Source organism: Acinonyx jubatus, chromosome B3 (assembly GCF_027475565.1).
Source record: "Acinonyx jubatus isolate Ajub_Pintada_27869175 chromosome B3, VMU_Ajub_asm_v1.0, whole genome shotgun sequence".
In the NCBI taxonomy this organism is placed as follows: Eukaryota; Metazoa; Chordata; class Mammalia; order Carnivora; family Felidae; genus Acinonyx; species Acinonyx jubatus.
The window spans coordinates 135,525,917-135,545,660 of record NC_069386.1 but is presented as its reverse complement, the minus strand read 5'-3'; the positions used below and the strand labels follow the sequence as shown (position 1 = coordinate 135,545,660).

At 56.4% G+C, this 19,744-nt stretch overlaps 1 protein-coding gene across 6 annotated transcripts in view; it reads left to right on the top strand.

The window, feature by feature from the left end:
* SYNE3 (spectrin repeat containing nuclear envelope family member 3) overlaps positions 1-19,744 on the top strand; it is a 98,586-nt gene that overhangs the window by 54,189 nt on the left and 24,653 nt on the right. For all 6 annotated transcript variants that reach the window (XM_027066554.2, XM_027066552.2, XM_053224905.1 and 3 more), the window contains 8 exons: positions 3,348-3,484; positions 4,629-4,803; positions 12,324-12,506; positions 13,457-13,600; positions 14,484-14,618; positions 17,654-17,815; positions 17,940-18,112; positions 18,682-18,811. In XM_027066554.2, the coding sequence (XP_026922355.1) occupies positions 3,348-3,484; positions 4,629-4,803; positions 12,324-12,506; positions 13,457-13,600; positions 14,484-14,618; positions 17,654-17,815; positions 17,940-18,112; positions 18,682-18,811 (1,239 nt within the window). The remainder of the gene's footprint in view (positions 1-3,347; positions 3,485-4,628; positions 4,804-12,323; positions 12,507-13,456; positions 13,601-14,483; positions 14,619-17,653; positions 17,816-17,939; positions 18,113-18,681; positions 18,812-19,744) is intronic.

Sequence of the window (19,744 nt, the reverse complement as noted above, 5' to 3'; positions counted from 1 at the left end):
GCCCCGTGGTGGGATGCAGGGTGGACTGCTTGAGCCCAGAGCAGGGAGAGTTAGGTCAGAGGGAAGGTTCTTTGCGTAGAGACGATGGGGTTCTAGGGAGACCAAGCCAACGGTGCCCATCCTGGCAGGGCGGGGCGGGTTCCAACCCAGACACAACATCCGACCAGAGCACGGTCGCCTTCCTCCCACGCATGTGCACACCCGGGAGGTCTGACTTACGGACAGAGAGGTTTTTTTTCCAACAAGGGTCAACGTCCTCCCTCACGCCTATCTTCACTTACTAGCTCAGCGGGTTAGCCCCACGTCAGTGCCATCAGGGAAAATGTTTTCAAAGAAAAGCTACCCGGATCCCATCTCCGCTCTGCATTGTTCTGTTTTTCTCTCTTCCTTCCGATGCTTGCCCAAATGCAAACATATTTTTTGTGTGGGTAGAAAGAAAGCAGTTACCCTTTAGGGCTCATTGAGCCTCGTAGTAGACGAGGTTCCACTGCGGTGATCAACTTAGCGCAAAGAGAACTACTTCCTGTTTAGGACTGTCCGCCTCGGCTCAGGAAGAGCTGGTGTGTGCAGCGGCCAAGGGCAGGGGGACGTTGGGGTCAGACTGCCTGGGTCCAGATCCTGCTCTCTCTTCTTGCTAACTGGGCGGCCTTGGGAGAAGTACTTTAACCTCAGTTATACACAGACAGGGACGAACCGGTGAAAACTCAAAAAGTGCTTAGCACAGCACCTGCCAAAGTCGATGCTCGGAAAGTACCGGCTTTTACCACAAGATAAGGGATAAGGGTCACAAGGTGCAAACTCGGGAGCCAAGGCCCGGAAGGCCCTGCCACCGTTCCACCGCGACAGCTACTTGTCTGTGCCCAGCTGGGTTTCAGGAAGCCTTTCCTGAGGCACAGCCGACCCCATCCCTGCGGGCCCCGATGCCAGTGGCCCCTCAATTATGATCAAGCCATGACTCACCGAAATCGGTGAAAGAGAAGCTTGGCATTTATCACTGAAGCCTTTGGTTCTTAAATGAGCATTCGCACCGTGGCTGTTTGTACTTATGATGTGGTTTATAGCAAGCAGCAGACACCTCGCCTGCTCCAGCCCAGCCCTCGGAGTGGCTGGGTGCCCTGGGATGAGGCCAGGTCTGTGGCCACCAGGCAGCCCGACCTGCTTTGGCTGGGAGCCCCTGTGGCCCAGCAGAGCAGGGGAAAGGTAGAGCACAGCCTTTCTCTCTTGCACCAAAAAGGAAATTTGGACTCTTCCCTCTTCTGAGAAACAGGCAAAGTTCGAAGAAGCGGGTGATGTCAGGACTGCGGTTGAAAGCGCGACTTATAAAGAAAGCATCTGTGAGAGATGCATTCGTCTTTAAAACCGACATAGTGGGGTTGTACTTACCCAGCCTGCGATGTGCCGAGTGCTGTATAACCCTATGCGGGGGGGGGGGGGGGGGGGCGGGCACTGCCACGATCCCCTTTAATATATGGGGAAACTGAGGCACTAAGGAGTTTAAGACTTGCCTGGGGTGATGCACCCTACAGGTGGAGGCGGGGGTCTGAACTTAGCCCCAGACAGTCTGACTCAACATGACATGCCTCTAACTGCCAGCTCAGACTCCCGGTTTTAGGAAATTAGCATAAAGAGAGTCAAGGACCAGGAGTGAGGACATCGGGGCTCAGTCTGGCCGTGACCACCTCCTGATCTCTCGGCCGACAGTCCCAAGACCCTTCCACACGGAGAACTGGGGGCCGGGGGTGATTTGTGACATCCTTACGCGGACCAGGCCGGGACCGTTCGCGCCTTCAGGGAGGCTTTCGGCAGCTGAGGTTGAGGTCAGAGCGGTTCTGTGGCTAAAGCAGAGTCCATCAGAGTGGCCTCACAGAGCGCCCCCCTCGGGCATCCCAGAAACTAAAGACGCTCCATGATAGATGCAGAAATGGCACGGCTGGACTGGAAGGGGCCCCTCTGATTCCATAAGGAGGCAGCTGTGTCCAGAGAGGGGCAGTCCTCAGCCAGGCCAGCACAGTGGGCCAGCAGCCTTCCCGCTGCGGTCCCCAGATGGTCCCTCCCTGGTCCCTGGATATTCGCGTGACCCGCACAGCCCCACATTGACGCGTGACCTCTCTGTGGTCCGCACGGGCCTTGCTCTTGAGGCAGCCCGTGATCCTGGTCCTCACCGCAGACCCCTGCCCTGCCTGGGCCGAGGGCCTGCCTGTCTGTAGGCTGGCCAGCCTTCCCGGGCGCTCTGGTGTGGAGTTTCTTTGTGAATGGTTTGGAAGGAGCCGGTTCACACGCACCGATCGTGTCCTCATCTTCTATGAAACCCTGTACGGATTTGATCACAGTTCCCTAATAATTGAATGTGGACAAGGATAGTTTTGAGACTGAATAAGACCGTCCGGGCAGATGCCACCTTCTGTTGCCTCTAGAGTGTTCCAGCCTGCCACTGACCGCTGCTTACGATCCCTCTATGAGAGCTTGCTCTCCAGCTCCAAACTGGTGGCAGTTGACCTGTGGTCCGTCCATCACCGAGCGTGGCTGGAGCTGCCTCTAGTCCCTGTGAATGGGGGTCTGGACCAAGGCACGAGGTTGCACGTGGGGCAGCTGGGGAGGGGCTCGGCGAGGGGGGGGGTTGGCCCCATCTTACCAATGAGGGAGCAGCCCGAGGTCGCGTGGCTCAGAAGGGGTCGAGGGGGGTTTCCGGCTCAGCCCGTGTCATGCCAAAGCCAGAGCACTTTCTGCTGCCCCATCTCGCCTCCTAGTGAGCGTGGCACCTGGCAAGAGTCCAGGCCAGGGTCAAACTCTGCACTTCCCAGGGCAGCAGGAAGGGGCCGTGTCTGGTGTCAGCCCCGTGGTTTGGGAGTGCTCAGCACAAAGCATCTTTAGATCACTGTTCCCTCTGGTGCTGAAGAGTCACGTGAAGAGCCAGGGCTCCCTGTCGGGTCCGCCGTTTACTTGCTCTGTAACCATCGGAGAACTCCCAGGTGGCGTTTCCTTGTGTAGAAAATGGGGACGTGGCGGATGCCTTCCTAGGCTCTTCGCCCTGCTTCGATGAATGGGACGGCCAGAGCACTCAGCACGGAGTTGATGTTCCCGAGACAGGAGTTACTTGTATTATTAGGTGGAGGCACTCACGGCACCACTGGGAAGTCGGTGATCGTAGAGAAGAGCCGGCTCAGTGAGAGCAAATGCTGAGTTCGAAGCAGGAAGCCGGAAGCAGGAGAGCGGGTGCCGAGCTCCCAGGGACCCCAGTCCCTGCCCTTGGTGACAGTTTTTTCCCAGGCTAGCCCACTCCCACCGGCCATGCCCACGCCCCGTCACCGAACCTCCCATGCCCCTCTGGTTTCCTCCCTGTGCTGCAGGCGACGCGGGCGGCTCTGGCCGCGGAGGAGCCCCGGGCGACCCGGCTGCAGGCCCAGCTGAAGGAGCTCATCGTCTACCCCCATGACCTGCAGCCGCTGTCCGACAGCGTGGTCGCTGCTCTCCAGGAGTACCAGAGGTACCCGGGCAGGCTGGGGGCGGCGGGACTCGGGCATGCCTTGAACCTGACGCTCACAGGGCCTTCCAGCCTCATCTAAAGCCATTTCTGGGAGGTGCGCTTGCTTCCTCTTGCAACCTGGTAACTCTCGCGCCCCTCCACGACTGGCATTTGGTTCCCAGAAGGAGGGCTGGACTTGGCTGGGTTCCATGCTGAGTGGCTCATTCACTGGTTTCCGTTAAGTCTCTGGGCAGCTTAGCCCTGGGGAGGGGTCCACATGTAACGGCCCAAAGGGAGGACTTTGCAACGGTCACCCCCACCCCCCCACCCCCCCCCACCCAGCCTGCACGTGGTGCTGTGACAGCATCTTCAGACCGGCCTCTACCTCCCCCTTGGGCTCTGGGCTCAGGCAGAGCAGGGGGCTCCAGTTTCCTGGCCGAGCCCAGAACAGTGGGTCAGGTCTCCACCCCACGTGTAGAGTTGCAGTCTGTAGCTACCATGGCTGCATGGTTGTCCCACTGCCGGGGGGCCCACTGTCCCCGTCTCCGGAGCACCTCTTGTCCCTCTGCCTGACCCAGGGGTTCCTTCAGAACGAACTCAGGGGCCTCCTCCCTTGCAATGTGTCTGTACATCAGAGCAGGGGCCCGGATCCCCTGGGGGGCACTCAGGTGGTGGCAGGGACCCAAATATCCCATGCACAGGGTGGCCAAGGGTGTTCCCTTCCCTCCAGCTCCTCTTGGTGAGGTTTTCCGTGCTGGCCATCTATGACCGGGTGCTGGACATCGTATCTGAAAGATTATTTCTAACAAATGATTTGGGCCTAGGACGATGGGTCTCTTACTCAGGAAGGGAGTTTGCTTTAGCTTCTGCACGGGTGCCTGGGGGTAGGCGGTTGCGGGCCAGGGGCTCCGTGATTCCTCTTCAAGGCCTGGGGTTCTCCGGCCTTGCTGGGCCGCAAGTCTGTCTGGGCACTGGCTGGCACCCGGTGGGCTTTGATCCAGAGGGAGAGACCTCCGAGGCCCCAGAGCCACTCCCGGCAGCCCGTGGGTGGGGGAGAGCCCACTGTGGGGACGGTGCGTGCTGGGCTCCCTGGGGGTCTCGGGAGAGGCCTCAGTTCTGGGCTGACCCCGCTCTCTCCTCTCTCGGCCTCTCTGTGGCTCCTCAGTATGAAGGGCAAGAGCGCCAGGCTGCGCAATGCCACGGGGGCGGAGCTGTGGCAGCGTTTCCAGAGGCCTCTACAGGACCTGCAGCTGTGGACGGCCCTGGCCCAGAGCCTCCTGGACATCACCGCCAGCCTGCCGGACCTGCCCTCCATTCACACCTTCCTGCCCCAGGTCGAGGTAACTGTGAGCCTGCCAGGAGGGCTGACCTGTGCAGGGGGGCGGGGAGGAGGCCAGCAGCCAGGTATGACGCCGGAGCCGTTCTTCCAGGGAAAGGCGTGTCCCTGGATCCTCCAGGTATCTGGGTAAAGGTCATTGCACCCTGCCTGGCAAGTCTTAAGTTTGCACAGGAAACGTTACCGTCGTCCTCAGTTCCTGGGTAGAAGGCAAAGGCTGGTCCCTGGTGTCCCCCTAGGACTTGCTACTGACCCTCCCACAGCCCGTCCTTCAGGACCCTCCTGCCGACGGTCCCCGGGTGGAAGCAAGAGCCGTTCTGAGAGAGAGCATGTTAGGTCGTTCCCTTTGCTGCGTGCGTATCAACTGGGACGCATGTGGCAGAAATTCTGACCAACGGTAGCTTCAAACCCAGAGACTCCCAGGTGGTCCCAGAGCTGGCTTGACGGCTCAACAAGCGTCTTCCAGGACCCAGGCTCTTTCTAGCTCTCAGCCACATGTCCCCTCATGGCCCCAAGATGGCTGTCACCACAGCAAGCCTGCATCTTCACACGGACAGCATCTTGTCGAACGGCAAAGGGCGCAAAAAGGCTTTCTCCGTTCACCATTTCCAACAGGGAGGCAAACCCTCTCCCAGAAGCCCCAGCAGACTCTCCTTACATCTCATTGGCCAGGCCAGGTCACATGACCACCCCTGACCCAATCACTGGCTGAAGGTGATGGGGTTGCCGGGATTGGTTTATACCAATCCTAGCCATAACCCTGTGTTAAAGTGATCAAAGAAGACAATTTAGATGATACAAACAAACTTTATTTAACACTTCATGAGGTGGACAGCCTCCTTTTGGAGAGCTGCAAAATGGGGCAGAAGGCGGGAAGGTTTAATAGGATAAAGAATAAAGAAGGAAAAGACAAATAGAAAATATCTGATTGGCTGATGGTCAGCCTTGTTTGGGGTGAGAAGACCCAGGGTTGGCTTGGTGTTTGGGCATCGTGGACTGGATATCCTGCGTTTCTGGCCAAGTGGAGCATTTACAGGGACTGGAAACTTAATCTAAGTTTCGCTTTGTTGCCTTGGCATCTAGGGGAGCAGCAGCCCCATCCCGAGCCTAGAAATTTATTTCAGCACCTGTAACTGGGCGCTGTGTCACCCAAACAGAAGTGCTGGCCGTTCGGTGATCAAGAAGGAGGAATGAGTGTTGGGTGAGCGGAGGGCGGTGTCTGTGGCAAACGCCAGTCAATATGGCAGCTCTGACTGGCCCGTGGACGCTGCCTTAGGGTTTCCTGGAGCTCTGAAGTCCATCAACTTTGGGATCTAGGGATTCTAAGACACACAGAGTGGGAGGAGACACAAAAGCGTATCACATGTAAGCCTTATTTTACATTAACTTTCATTCTGGTTATAAAAGCCATGCCTCCGTGGAGAACGTAAAGGTTTGTGAGGAAGGCAACAAAAAGTGCCCACGGTCCCCCAAGCCGTAGGAGCCCTGTTAACATGCTGAGGTACACGACATCACCCTTTCTATCTGACCTGGTATTTCCGGGGAGGCCCTTTAACCAGGACTGGCCTCTCCTCACCCTTGAACACGCTGCTTAGCCACACAAGGGTGCCTGACGTTTGGAGTGTCTGCTCTTGGGATTTTCCACGTGGGGCTCACGCTGGAACAAGGGTTTGTTTTCTCTGTCCATATTTCTTCATTTGCAGGGCTTAGCCTTTCCTTCTGGGGTTCCTATGGGCCTCCTTCTCCCATGCTCTGAAAGATGACTGTCCATCTTTTTGAGGAACTTCTCAGAGCTCCCCAAAGTGAATCTTACATGTGTCGCAGAAATCTACTTTAGGTCCGACAATCCCAAATATACCCTTCATACCTACCTGATGAAAACCGATCTAGCCGTTTCCATGCAATATTGTCACCAATAGACAAAATATTTCACTAATTCTTTGCCATTTTTTGCATATTTGGAATCATGTTATATAGCTGTGTATTCTGATATTTTCAGTTGGCACTTACAAGCTTCATTTAAAATGGTCCCCGGGGCAGGGGGGTTGCCTGGGTGACGCAGTTGGTTAAGCGTCGGACTCTTGATCTCCGCTCAGGTCCTGATCTCACAGTTTGTGAGCTCGAGCTCCGCATCGGGTTCTGAGCTGACAACATGGAGCCTGCTTGGGATTCTTCCTCTCCTTCTCTCTGCCCTTCCCCTGCTTGTGCTCGCTCTCTCTCAAAATAAATAAATAAACTTAATAAAAAATAAAAAAAAATAAAATGGTTCAGGAGGACAGTCCAAGATGGCAGCGTAGAAAGTTCCTGAACTTAATGTCCTCCCATGGATACACTGAATCTGTCGCTACATATGGAATAATGCCCTCTGAAAAAGACCTGAACTGTAGCAGAACAGCTGCTTCCATCCAACGGTAAAAGGGCTTCACTGAGATGCGTCGGAGAGGCAGAGATGCTGTCTGGCCAAAAAATCTCACCCCCGGCACAGAGACCCGCCGTGAGGAAGTTGCTCACAAATTTGGAGCTTCTCCTCGAGGAGTGAGGGGTTTGTGCCCCACATCAGGCACATGACCCCTGGGACTTCAAAATAAAACCTCAAGGGGAAAAAAAAAAAAACCCTAATGAAATGGAAATAAGTAATTTACCCGATAAAGAGTTGAAAGTAATGGTCCTAACGATGCTCACTGATCTTGGGAGAAGAAGGGATGAACACAGTAAGAACTTCCCAAAAAACCCCACGTAAACAATAAGAAAGTACCAAACAGAAGTCACAGAACTGAAGAATGCAGTGACTGCACTGAAAAATACACTGGCGGCTTCAGCAGCAGACTCGAATCCAAAGAAGGGGTCGGTGATCTGGAAGACAGGGCAGTGGAACTCACTCAGAGCAGCAAGAAGAAAAAAGAATTTGAAAAAATACAAATAGCTTAAGGGACCTATGAGGCCACATCAAACCGAATAACATTTGCATTGTAGATGTCCCAGAAGGAGAAGAGAGGGGAAAGGGGGCAGAAAACTTATCTGAAGAAATAAAGGCTGAAAGCTTTCCTAAACTGGGGCAAGAGACAGACATCCAGGTCCAGAAAGCACAGAGATGCGTGTTCAACCAAGACGAACAAAAAGTGACCCATACCAAGATGCATTATAATTGAAAGGTCAAAAGTTAAAAACAAAGAGAGAATCTTAAAAGTAGTGTGAGAAAAACAATGTGTTCCATACAGGGGGACGCTCCTAAGACTACAGGCAGGTTTTTCAGCAGAAACTCGGGACCGACAGTTTTCCAAAGAAAACATACAGGTGGCCAACAGGCACATGAAAAGATGTTAACGTCACTCATCAGCAGGGAGGTGCAAACCAAAACCATGATGAGCTATCCCCCCACGCCTGGTAGAACGGCTAAAAGCAGATGGCAAGAAATAACGAGCGTTGGTGAGGATGTGGAGAAAAGGGAACCCTGGTGTACTGTTGGTGGGGATGTAAACTGGGGCAGCCACTGTGGAAAAACAGTATGGAGGTTCCTCGAAAAATTAGAAAGAGAACTGCCATGTGATTCAGCGATTCTACTTCTGGGTGTTTGTCCAAAGAAAACAAAAACACCAATTTGAAAAGCTATATGTAAAGAGAGCCCCATGTTCGTTGCATTGTTAGTTACAAAGCCAAGGTATGGAAACAACCTAAGCGTCCACTGAGGGGTGAACGGATGGAAGAATGTGTGATTATGTCTATGTCTATATCTGTATCTGTATCTATATCTATATATCTGTACCTGTATCCATATCTACATTTATATCTGTATCTATATAGATGTACATAAAGAAATGCCACTCAGCCATAAAAGAGAACGAAATCTTGCCATTTACAATAACATGGTTGGACCTTGAGGGCATCATGGTAAGTGAAATTAGTTGAGCAGAGAAAGACAAATACCACATGATCCCACCTCTACGTGGAATCTAAAAACCGAAAACCAAACCCGTAGATATAGAGAACAGAATGGAGGCCGCCAGGGGGGAGGCGTGTCGGGGGTAGACAATCCCCGCGGGTTCTCGGGGGGGAGGGGTGTCGGAGGTTAAAGGGGCTCCAAAGATACAAACTTGCAGTTATAGGATAAATAAGTCACGGGGTCGTGATGTACAGCATGGCGACTACAGTCGATATGGTAGCCCCCCGTAAAAGTCGCCAGAAGAGTGAATCTTAAAAGTTCTCATTGTCAGAAGGAAAAAAGAAATTATAACTTTGTGTGGTGACGGTCGGCCCTAGATGTATCATGGTGATCATTTCGCAGTGCGTACAAATAGCGAATCGCGTCGCGCATCTGAAAGTGATATAACGTAACGTGTCTGTTACGCTTCAGCTAAAAAAGTCTTAAGAAGAAAGATAAAATGTTGCCGAAAAGTCATCGCTTTAAATGGCTGCACGGTATTTCGCAATATTTTTTGTTCCGTTCGTATGAGATTTAGGTTGTCTCCAGTATTCCTGGTCATAACTTGTACATGGTGGATATCTCTGTACACAGATTTTGGTCTGCATTTCTATTATTTTCCTCCTCATTTTGCTGACGAGGGACCAGAGCCGGAGAGAAGTTAGGGTGTTTGTTCAAGGTCGGGCCACTCCAGAGGCGGGGCTGAGGCCAGAATGGCAGGCTCTAGAATCTCATCTTATGTTTCTTATTCCTGCCGTCACCCTGGGTCCTGGGAACAGGGTTGGCATGTACAATGTGGCAGTTTTATTATCATTTGACTCTTGAGGAAACCATGTCCCAGAGAGGGAAAGGCACTGGTTCAAGGTCACACAGCGACCAAGTGGCAGAGCTGGCTTGGACCCAGGTCTGGTTGACTCCACGGCGAGCGCTTTTCCCGCTAGATCAGATTGCATTTCCATCCCGTCCTTCCCACGGGGGGGCAGAAAGCTAACCAGGACCTGTGCCAGGCGGGCGGGAGAGGTTCCGTCTTTCTAGAGTGTGACTCAGGACTCCCCGGGGCAGGAGTTTCGCGGATCAGTGGGTTGGAACAGGTGGGCAGGACTATGGCTTGTCCGTGCTCTGTGCTGGCTGGGATCACGTCTTGCGTTGCGCTCACGAGCCCTTCCCAGGCCGGATGGACTTCACGGGCCAGGCTCGAGCCGCCAGCCCTGTTTTTCTTGGCTCAGCTCCTGCGCCTAGCTAGCCTCAGCGTAGCCTATCAGACCTGCAAAGTTCCTCTAGGACTAAGGCATCAGGCCCCAAAGCTGGGCATGGCTGAGATGCTCATTTCCAAGGACGACTGTGACAAAGTTCCAAAACCAGATGGCTTAGCGCGATGGCGACTCACTCTCACACAGTTCTGGAGACGACAAGCGCCGAGTGAGGAGGGCCGCGCCGTCTCTGAAGGCTCTGGGGACCATCCTTCCCTGCCTCTTCTAGCTCCTGGTGTCGACTGACAGGTGTTGTTCGCTGGCCTGTAGACCTGGCCCGGCGATCTCGGCCTTTGCCGTCACCTGGACAGCTTCTCCCCACGTGTCCTCACGTCGTCTTGCCTTGGTGCCTGTGGGTCGGGGTGCAGATTTCCCTTTTGAAGAAGCGCACCGGTCCTAACTGGATTGGGGCCCACCCTCATGACCTCGTTCCAACTTGACCGTCTCCGTAAGGACCCTGTCTCCACATACAGTCACATTCTGGGGCAGTCGGGGCGGGGATGCTGTGACTTCACATCTTTTGGGGGGACGCAACTCAGCCCGCAGCGGCTGGTTAGACGGTACCAGAGAGACAAGCCGTCTGTTACTGTGTGTTCCCTGCGGGCTGTGCGCCAGGCTACACGCTGCATGGGCACCGCCCCCTTTCAGCCCTCACGCCGACCCCGGGAGTTGGGCGTGGCTCTGCCTGTTCTGCAGATGAGGAAACTGAGGCTCAGAACTACCCAAGGCCTCCGGATCGCAACTCCTCAGCCTGAACTCTTAACTGCTACACTATTGTGTCCAGACTTTCTGGAAAGGGAGTGAAGGGCACCCTCCCCAGCAAGGGGCTTGTCCTCTCACACCACCTGCCCCCATCGCGGGGGATGCCAGTTCGGCTGTGCCGGCCGTGTCTAGGCTGCCCTTCCTCCAGGGGCCCCCTCTGCTCTTCCCGGGCTCTGGCAACACGGCCTGCTCTGGGGAGGCTTCTCGGATTTCCCCAACTAGGGGCGTTCAGCTCCGCCTCCAACACCCAGAGGGCTCTGTCCTCGACACTTGAAGGGAGATGATCACTTTCGGCCTTGGATCGCAGGTACCTACCTGGGTTGGGGTCTTTGTCCCTTCCCAGCCCTGTGCCCAGCTCGGTGTCTCAGTAACGTCACCAGGGATAAAGCGGAAGGACTCTGGCCAGCCGAACACAATTCCCTTGGCCTCCGGGACCCTGGGCCCTCAGATCAGCAAGGGCGTGCTGACCCCAAACAGCTCGTTAGTCAGCAGAAGCCGGAGATTGGCACAGGGCTTTGGGGCAGGAAGAGTGAGTGTAGGCTGGGGGTGTGGTCGGGGCCGGCTTCCTGGAGGAGGCGGGCCGGGGCCATGCAAAGGCCCAGGGAGCCAGCTGCTCATCATGTGAGTCTCCCTTAGGTCCCTCCTTCACCTGGCACCTCCATCACCTGCACATCACAATTCCACTCAGATGTCACCTCCTCTAGGGAGCTTTCCTGAATTCCCACGTGCTCCCATAGACCCCTATGTCCCAAACAGCACCCAAGGGGTAGCCCTACTGCTGTCGGTGATGGGGGATTATCGAGTAAAGGATCCAACTGGTTTGGTTCAGGTGCAGCCACAGTGTGGGCGTCGATTCTGGGGGGACGGCTGTGGGGGGCAGGGGCGGCCGCAGTGTGGGCGGTCGATTCTGGGGGGACGGCTGGGGGAGGCAGGGGCGGCCGCAGTGTGGGTGGTGGATTCTGGGGGGACGGCTGGGGGGGGGCAGGGGCGGCCGCAGTGTGGGCGGTCGATTCTGGGGGGACGGCTGGGGGAGGCAGGGGCGGCCGCAGTGTGGGTGGTGGATTCTGGGGGGACGGCTGGGGGGGGCAGGGGCGGCCGCAGTGTGGGCGGTCGATTCTGGGGGGACGGCTGGGGGGGGCAGGGGTGGCCGCAGTGTGGGTGGTGGATTCTGGGGGGACGGCTGGGGGGGCAGGTGCAGCCGCAGTGTGGGCGGTGGATTCTGGGGGGACGACTGCGGGGTGGGGGGCAGACAGTCAGGGGCTGCTGTGATCTAGGTGAGCGAGGCTGGGTCCGCCGTGGACACCGGCAGGGGGGATGGCTGGACAGGAGGTACAGTCTTGCCCGGGCTTTGGCGATAGGATAGAAGTGGGGGGTGAGAGAGGAATCAAGTTGACCCTGAAAGTCAGGGCCTCCCTGACGCGTCCCCGCCAGCCTGTTCCTCCTGGCGTCCGCCGCTTTCTCAGTTCCAGGCACGAAGGCGCGGCGTCCCGGGGAAGTTGAGGCAGGACCGATGGGCTCTTGGTACCGCTTCCCAGCCCGGTCCCGCCCTGCCCTGCCGTGCCCTGGGGGTCACGGAGGCCTTGTCCCCTGTAGGCGGCCCTGGCAGAAAGCTCGCGCTTGAAGGAGCAGCTGATGATGCTACAGCTGAAGAAAGACCTGCTGAGGAGCGTCTTCGGCCAGGACAAAGCCACGGCCCTCCTGGAGCAGGTGGCGAGCTCCGTGCGGGACAGAGACTTGCTGCACAACGGCCTCCTGCAGAGGAAAAGCAAGCTGCAGGTGGGTGTCGCGGCCGCCGTCCTGGGGGCAGCCTTCTGGGGAGGGAGGCAGGAGGCCCAGAACTCCTCCCTCGGCCCCACCACTTGTCACCGGGTGGCCTTCCCTCGCCCTTTGTCCCCCGGGGTCTCAGCTCCTCTCAGCCGGTGCGGTTAACGTGCGATCCTTCTAACTGGCGTCCTGGGCACCTGCTGTGCCCACCCCTGCCCCTGAATCTCCCTCGACACTGCTCTCTCGACACTGGAACTGTCTTCCTGAGGAAGCCAGGGTTGGGGGGTGGGGGGGGGGGTGCTGTCTAATGAGAAAATGCAGACAAAATTGCCTGTGAACTTGTGAACTTTCAACCACCTAGAGCCGGAAGCTAATGTTATTAGGAGCACATTTCTGAATGACTGCACTAAATCGAAGGGGTAACGTGGCTTGTCGAGGACGGTGTGTTCTTTTACGTAACACGTTTGCCGAGCATCTGATGATGACGACGACATAACTCTCGGGCACTGGGAGGGACCGGGCCCTCGCCGAGAGCTCCATTCACATCTGGGATCTCATCTCCCCCAAGTAGCGAACGTTTAGCAAACATCCTAGGGTTTGTGTGGCAGTCTCGGCTGCGGCTCCTCGGGTCTACCGAGGCATGAGAGCAGCTAGAAGAGAATGGGCGTGGCCGTATCCCAATAAAACTTTATTGGCAAAAACAGGCCTCCGGCGGGATCTGGTGTGTACGTATTATGAGATGCAGTTCTGTGCTAGGGAGCAGAGCAACTGTCACGGTGAGGACGCCACGGTGATTCCAAGGAGGGGCGTTCAACCCCAGCAAGGGCTCCGGGAAGGCTTCCTGGAGGGGGTGATGCCGGAGTGGATATGAGCCGGCCGGGAGAAGGCCGGAGTTCGGTCGTGAGTGGCCGGTCGTACAGGGTGCCTGTAATCTGTGTGCTGTCCGTTGTGTGTCTCTGCAGAGCCTGCTGGCTCAGCACCAAGATTTTGGGGCTGCTTTCGAGCCCCTACAGAAGAAGCTGTCGGACCTCCAAGGCAGGGTCCGAGCTGAGAACGGGCTTCAGCAGGACCTTCCTAGGAAACAGACCCAGCTCTCCAGGTTGCAGGTAAGGGCTTTGTGGGGCCCGGGTGGCCCCGTTCAGGTGCTCAGCTGTGTCTGTAGGCAGCTCCCCTCTTGCAGCAGTAACTGGGAAAACAGCGGCCGCCGAGCCCCTCGCCTGAGGTCTGACCTTTTGTCCAGATCTCTGCTAGATCGATCTGGTGGCTTCTGGCCTCTGCGGGACCTTTAGTACCTGCAGACCGCGAGTTCTTGAGCCTCAGGAAAAGATCAGCTACACTTCTGTTTACTCTGTCGCTGCAAAATGTCATGTTGGTATTCGGTTTTAAAATTGCTCTGCTCTAAAAGTGTTCCTGATGAGTACAGAGGCCTTCAGTTAAATGATCTGATTTTGGAAGCGAGAATAAATGTGTTAAAACGCAGGCAGACTGTCCGTAGGCAGATAGGTCAATAATGATAGGCTGGATGAGGAGGTTGCAGGATTTTAAATGCGTGCGATACAATTACCCTGTTAAAAGTCAAGCGCTTTTGACTCCATACGTACATTGAGAGGGTTCTTGGGAAGACGTTAAAAGCGGTGTGTCCGGGGACTTTAAAACTGAAGTTGGGGTGTGATTCTTCACGAGGAGAGGGGGTCATCAGGTAAGAATCCAGGCGGCAGTTTGACCCTCCCCCCCCCCCTCCCCAGAGATGCCTTCCAGGCCATAACCGTTTGTTTTCAGGGTGTCGCAGAATATTTCTGTCTCCTTTTAAAAAGTCTCACCAGCTCTGAGAGTAGGCCCATCAGATGGCCATATGGTGCCGCCACTGGGGTGGGGGAGCCCCATCTTGCGGGACCTTCCCAAGCTCCCCCACTCAGAGCCCCCCTCCCCCCATCAGCTCCCATGACAGGAGACAAACAGGACGGCCACACTTGCTCCTTTTTGCTGCAGGGGCTGCAGGAAGAGGGGCTGGACCTTGGGGCACAGATGGAGGCTGTGAGGCCTCTCGTCCAGGGGAACCCCACCCACCAGCACAAAATGGAGCAGCTTTCTGCCGACTACCAGGCCCTGAAGAGGTCTCTGGAGGTAAAACCAGGCGCCTGGGATCCTACACTCTCTGCCTTTTCTTCCTGCATTCCTTCAAACCTTTCTGTTTTCTTTTTCCCTTCCTTTCTTCCCTCACTCACTCATTCAGCAGACGAGTGGTGAGCATGTCCCCTATGGCGGGGGTGGGGGGTGGGGGGTTCTGGGCCCTGAGGATGAAGGCTGGCACCAGGCCGACAGCCAAAGCCCCGCTCCCCAGGGTTATATTCCAGTGGGGAGATGGACAGTGAGTCCGCAAAACAACAGGCTCATATACAATTCCAGGTGTGCCCGGAGGCCAAGGAACAGAACAGGCTAACAGCCCCCAGGTGCAGTGGGCGTGGGGGTAGGTAAGCCATGTTAAGAGCGGGTTGAAAGTTGCACCCCGGCGGCTGGGAGCCTCCTCTGCGGCGCCCTCTAGTGGTCACCCGGGCCCTTTGAGACCTGGGAATGGAATGGGGCAGGGGTGGGGGAGGCTGGCGCAGGCTTCTTCAAAACTGGCCTGAGGACAAATTTAAGTGATTCAGATGGGGTCCCGGGCTCTGCATTTGTAACAAGTGCCCTGGGGATTGTGGAGCCGCCTCTTGGGCAGCCACACCTCAAGAAAACCTAGGCTGGGGGCACCTGGGTGGTTCCGTTGGTTGAGCGTCCGACCCTTGGTTTCCGCTCAGGTCATGATCTCACGGTTCGTGAGTTCGAGCCCCGAACTGGGCTACACACTGATAGCACAGAGTCTGCTCGGCATTCTCTGTCTCCCTCTCTCTGCCCCTCCCCTGCTCGCGCTCTCTCTCTCTCCCCCTCTCTCAAAATGAATACACTTTAAAAAAGAAAAAAGAAATTAAAAGCCTTGAGCGACACAGTAATAAAAGGGGGACAATGCTTCCTTGAAGAAGTGTTTAGGCAATAATTAAAGAGCACGATTGAACTGGAATGTTAGCGTTCTGCAACCGCTAATCATACTCAGTTAATGCTCCTTATTAACTATTATCACGATCAATCTGGCTTATCATTGGATAGAGGCATTAAAGCTGGTGTTTGCTGTTTCTCTGGGCTCTGTGGGCCCCCAAAGGGCAGGGATGGTGATTTCCTAGTTCTCTACTCCCCCACCTCCACCTTGAGACCACTAGCTGCTAATTTATTAGGTGGAGTTAAATCAGTTCATCTAGACCTCACGCATCGCTTAGACCAACGGGCCTCCCTCGGTGGAGCCACGTTTCCTGGAAGCTCATAGGGGGTTTTGGTTGCTGTGACCATGATAGAGCAGGGGTGACCCCTGCAGATACAGGGAGAGGGACAGGTGACCTCATCCGGCTCCCACAACGCAGAACTGCCCCACCGCCCACAAGACTTCCTGAGCCACCCAGGTGCCCCACTCAGGGCTTTTTAAACCTAGTAAGTTCTAATAAGTCCTTTCCCCACAACCCAGGCCATTTTCCCGTCTCCCCCCCGGGGGAGACAGACCCCACTAAGCAATCGGAGGCCATTGAAAGCATTGGGTTTGACATTGGTGGATGGGGACAGGGGCTATGGTAGTGACAGTGCGGAGAAGTGGACTTTTAGGTAACTGTTCAGGCCCTCATCACTGGTTTGTGGCAGAGAGTTGGGACGCACCCTCTCTGTCTCCCCAGTGCTAGGGGGCCTGGTGTCCAGGGGCGGGCGTCAGCCGGTGTCTGGAATGAAGGAGGGCAGGGCCTGTGGTGGCCCAAGCCAGGGGTCACAGCCAGACCCTGGGGTCTCACTGGCCTGCAGTGGGTGGGGAGAGAGGGGCTCAGAGGGCCCCAGGTTGGGTGACCAGGAGCACAGGCCCCTTCCTTTCCTGAGGACGGAGAAGAACAAGGCCCCAGCCTGAGAGCTGGGAAGGGCTGACCCAGAGGAAAGGGGAAAAAAGCAGGACCATTTTCAAAAACTCTCTGTCGAAGCATCATCGTATGTAGAAAAGAGAACATCTCCCCTGTGCGGTTCGATGCATTTTTAAAAACTGGACACATCCACGTTCTCAGCACCCAGATTATGACACAGAAGGATACTGGCTCCCCCAACCCCCAAGCCCCTCGGGGCCCCCCCACGGCCACTCCTGGTGCCTGAAGGCAACCCTGATGTTTGACTTGGAACACCCTGGGTTGGGTTTGCCTGACTTTATACGTTATTTTAATTGAATCGCACAGAACGGTTTTCTGTGTGTGTCTGGCTCCTAGCTGTCCACACGCCGGCTGTAAATTCACCCGCAATGCTGTATTATAATGACTGTTGCATAGACCGCTCGTTCCTGCTGTAAAATATCCCAGCGTGTGAATATACCTCAACATATTCATCCATACTTCTGCTGACGGGCACTTGGGTGCTTTCCTGTCTCTTCCTGTTACAAGCGACACCGCGTGCGGGCCTTTTGGTGACGATACGTTTGTATCTGTTAGGTGTCTGCCAGGGGCGACAGGGTTGGGTCATAGGGATGCCTGTGTGCAGTCTTAGTAGATACTGACCTCTGGTTTCCCCAAGTGGCATACGATTTACACCCACGCCAGTGGTGGATCGTCCACACCCTCGTCCAGACATGGTAACATCCACATAAAAGTTAAGAAGGCTTCGCGGCACTTTAGGGGCACCTGGGTGGCTCAGTCGGTGAAGCGTCCAGCTTCAGCTCAGGTCACGATCTTGTGGTTCGTGAGTTCGAGCCCCGCGTCGGGCTCTGTGCTGACAGCTCAGAGCCTGGAGCCTGCTTCGGATTCTGTGTCTCCCTCTCTCTCTCTGCCCCGCCCCCGTTCATGCTCTGTCTCTCTCTGCCTCAAAAATAAATAAACATTAAAATTTTTTTTTTTAAATAGGAGGCTTAGAGACACTTTAAACCAGAGTTGGTCTTGCCAGAGTAAATCCCTGTCCTGTGTACAAGGGAGGACCAGCGTCTCACGTTCCCACTGGGTGGGAAGCCCTGGGGGCCGTCTTGCCCCAGGGAAGGTCTGGGGGCCCTGCAGGATGGGGTGGCCCGGGGTCCCACCTTGCCTGCACTCAGAGCGCCCTGGGCCCCCTGGGCTGTGCTGCAGGACCTCATGGACAGGTGTCAGCAGAGCGTGCGGGAACATTGCACCTTCAGCCACCAGCTGCTGGAGCTGAGACAGTGGATCGCCGTGGTCACCCAGAAGCTGGAGTCACACCAGGAGGAGGCGGGCCCGTGGGACGCCCAGTCCCGGGAGGTCGAAGTCGAGGTGGGATGGCTTTCCCCACGGGAGCCCACACTGGAGAACAGAGACCCCTGTCCCAAGAGCTCACTGAGTGTGTGTGTGTGTGTGTGTGTGTGTGTGTGTGTGTGTGTGTGTGTGTGTCCTTCAGAGGCTGCTGGCTGAATTCCCGGAGAAGGAGGCCCAGCTGCCCCTGGTCGAAGCCTATGGCCGGCTGGTGATGAAGAAGTCTTCTCCGGAAGGGGCTGCTCTGGTCCAGGAGGAGCTGGAGGAATTGGTGGAGTCGTGGCAGGCTCTGAAGCTGCTGGAGGAAAGCCTGCTGAGGTGAGGGTCCCCCGCTCCGAGCTGGTCTCAGGCGACACCCCCGTTTCTCCAGGCGGAGAGCTCAGCGGGCCTGTAGAAGCATGGCGTCAGGTGCCCCCGTGTATCTCCAGTCTGGCCCAGGGGCGATTCTAGCGGGAGCAGTGGGAGCAGGGAGGTGTCCCGGCTTGGGGGGGGTCAGCCTGCAGCCCCTCCTGGCTTGGGCCTCCCCCGCGCCGATGGGCGTGTGCACTTTAACGGCAGGGTGACGCGGGTCTCAAGTAGGGAACTGGAGCCTTGGGAACGTTCTGACGAACCCGAAGGATGGTCACTGACTTGCGAGGCCCAGAAGTCGGCTCCTACCCCGTGGTGCCCCCAGTCTGTTGCTTCTGTGACCCGGGGAGTCCCCATCACAGCGCCACGCTGACTGGGCTGGGTGTCTTCTGGAACGTTCTGACGAACCCGAAGGATGGTCACTGACTTGCGAGGCCCAGAAGTCGGCTCCTACCCCGTGGTGCCCCCAGTCTGTTGCTTCTGTGACCCGGGGAGTCCCCATCACAGCGCCACGCTGACTGGGCTGGGTGTCTTCTCAGCCTCATCAGAAACCAGCAGCTGCAGAGGACGGAAGTGGACTTGGGGAAGAAAACGATTTTCACCAACAACATCCCAAAGACTGGGTTTCTCATCGATCCCGCGGAGCCTCTTTCCGGGCGTCACCGCCGGGTGAGTCTGCCCAGGGGGGACCTTCCAGGGAGACGGCAGACCCGGAGGGAGGGACGGTGGGTGGCCTTCCCCCAAGCCCCCTCCCTGCCTGCGGCCGCGTGCTCAACTCGGCACTTGGCCGTGTCCTCTCCTGGGTGTGCCGCTGGACAGAGGGACTCAGAGGCCCCAGACCCGGGCCAGGGGGAAGGTCAGAAGTGTCGCTTGGGCAGACAGGTCCCCACCCCTCGGAAACCTCGCCCCTCGCAGGGCTGACGGCTTCCTGCTGGCCCCACGCTGCAAACTGAAATCGCGCGAGAGGGGTACCTTTTTGGTGTGCCATAAGCCGCATTTTGTTCAAAAGAACTAACCCGGCCCTCTCGTATCGCTCACCCCTTCTCCTGACGGCTTTTAAAAAAAGGAACCGCGTTGAAAAGACCCATCCTTCCCTGTCCTCCGAAAACGACACCTCCACTCCCATTCTCCCATGTATCCTTGTGTCGCCCCTTCCCAAATCACTGAGACTTACTGTGCCCTGAGGCCCGCACTTGGGGCCGGGGTGCAGCCAGGAGTGAAACAGAATCGCTTCCAACCCGCGGGAACTTCCGACCCAGCGCAGAGCTTTGCACGCGGTAACGTGCGCCCCGATCGTGGGAGAACCCACCTTCCGATCAACAGGTCTGGGGCGGGGCCCAGGATTCTGCATTTCTGGAAGCTCCCGGATGACGCCCATGCCGCTGGGCTTCGGGCACATTTTGAGGAGCGAGGAAATGGGAACCGCAGGCAATTAAGTCAGGGTTTACAGAAAGCGCAGTACGCACTGGCAAGGGCCTCGCTGAATGGACTTGCATTTTAGACCGGCCGCTCTGGCCACAGAGCCCGGAGCGGGACAGGTGCGGAGGAAGGGGAACCACTGTGATGGCCTTCCTGGTGAGGAACGGTGGTGGCTGCCGCTAG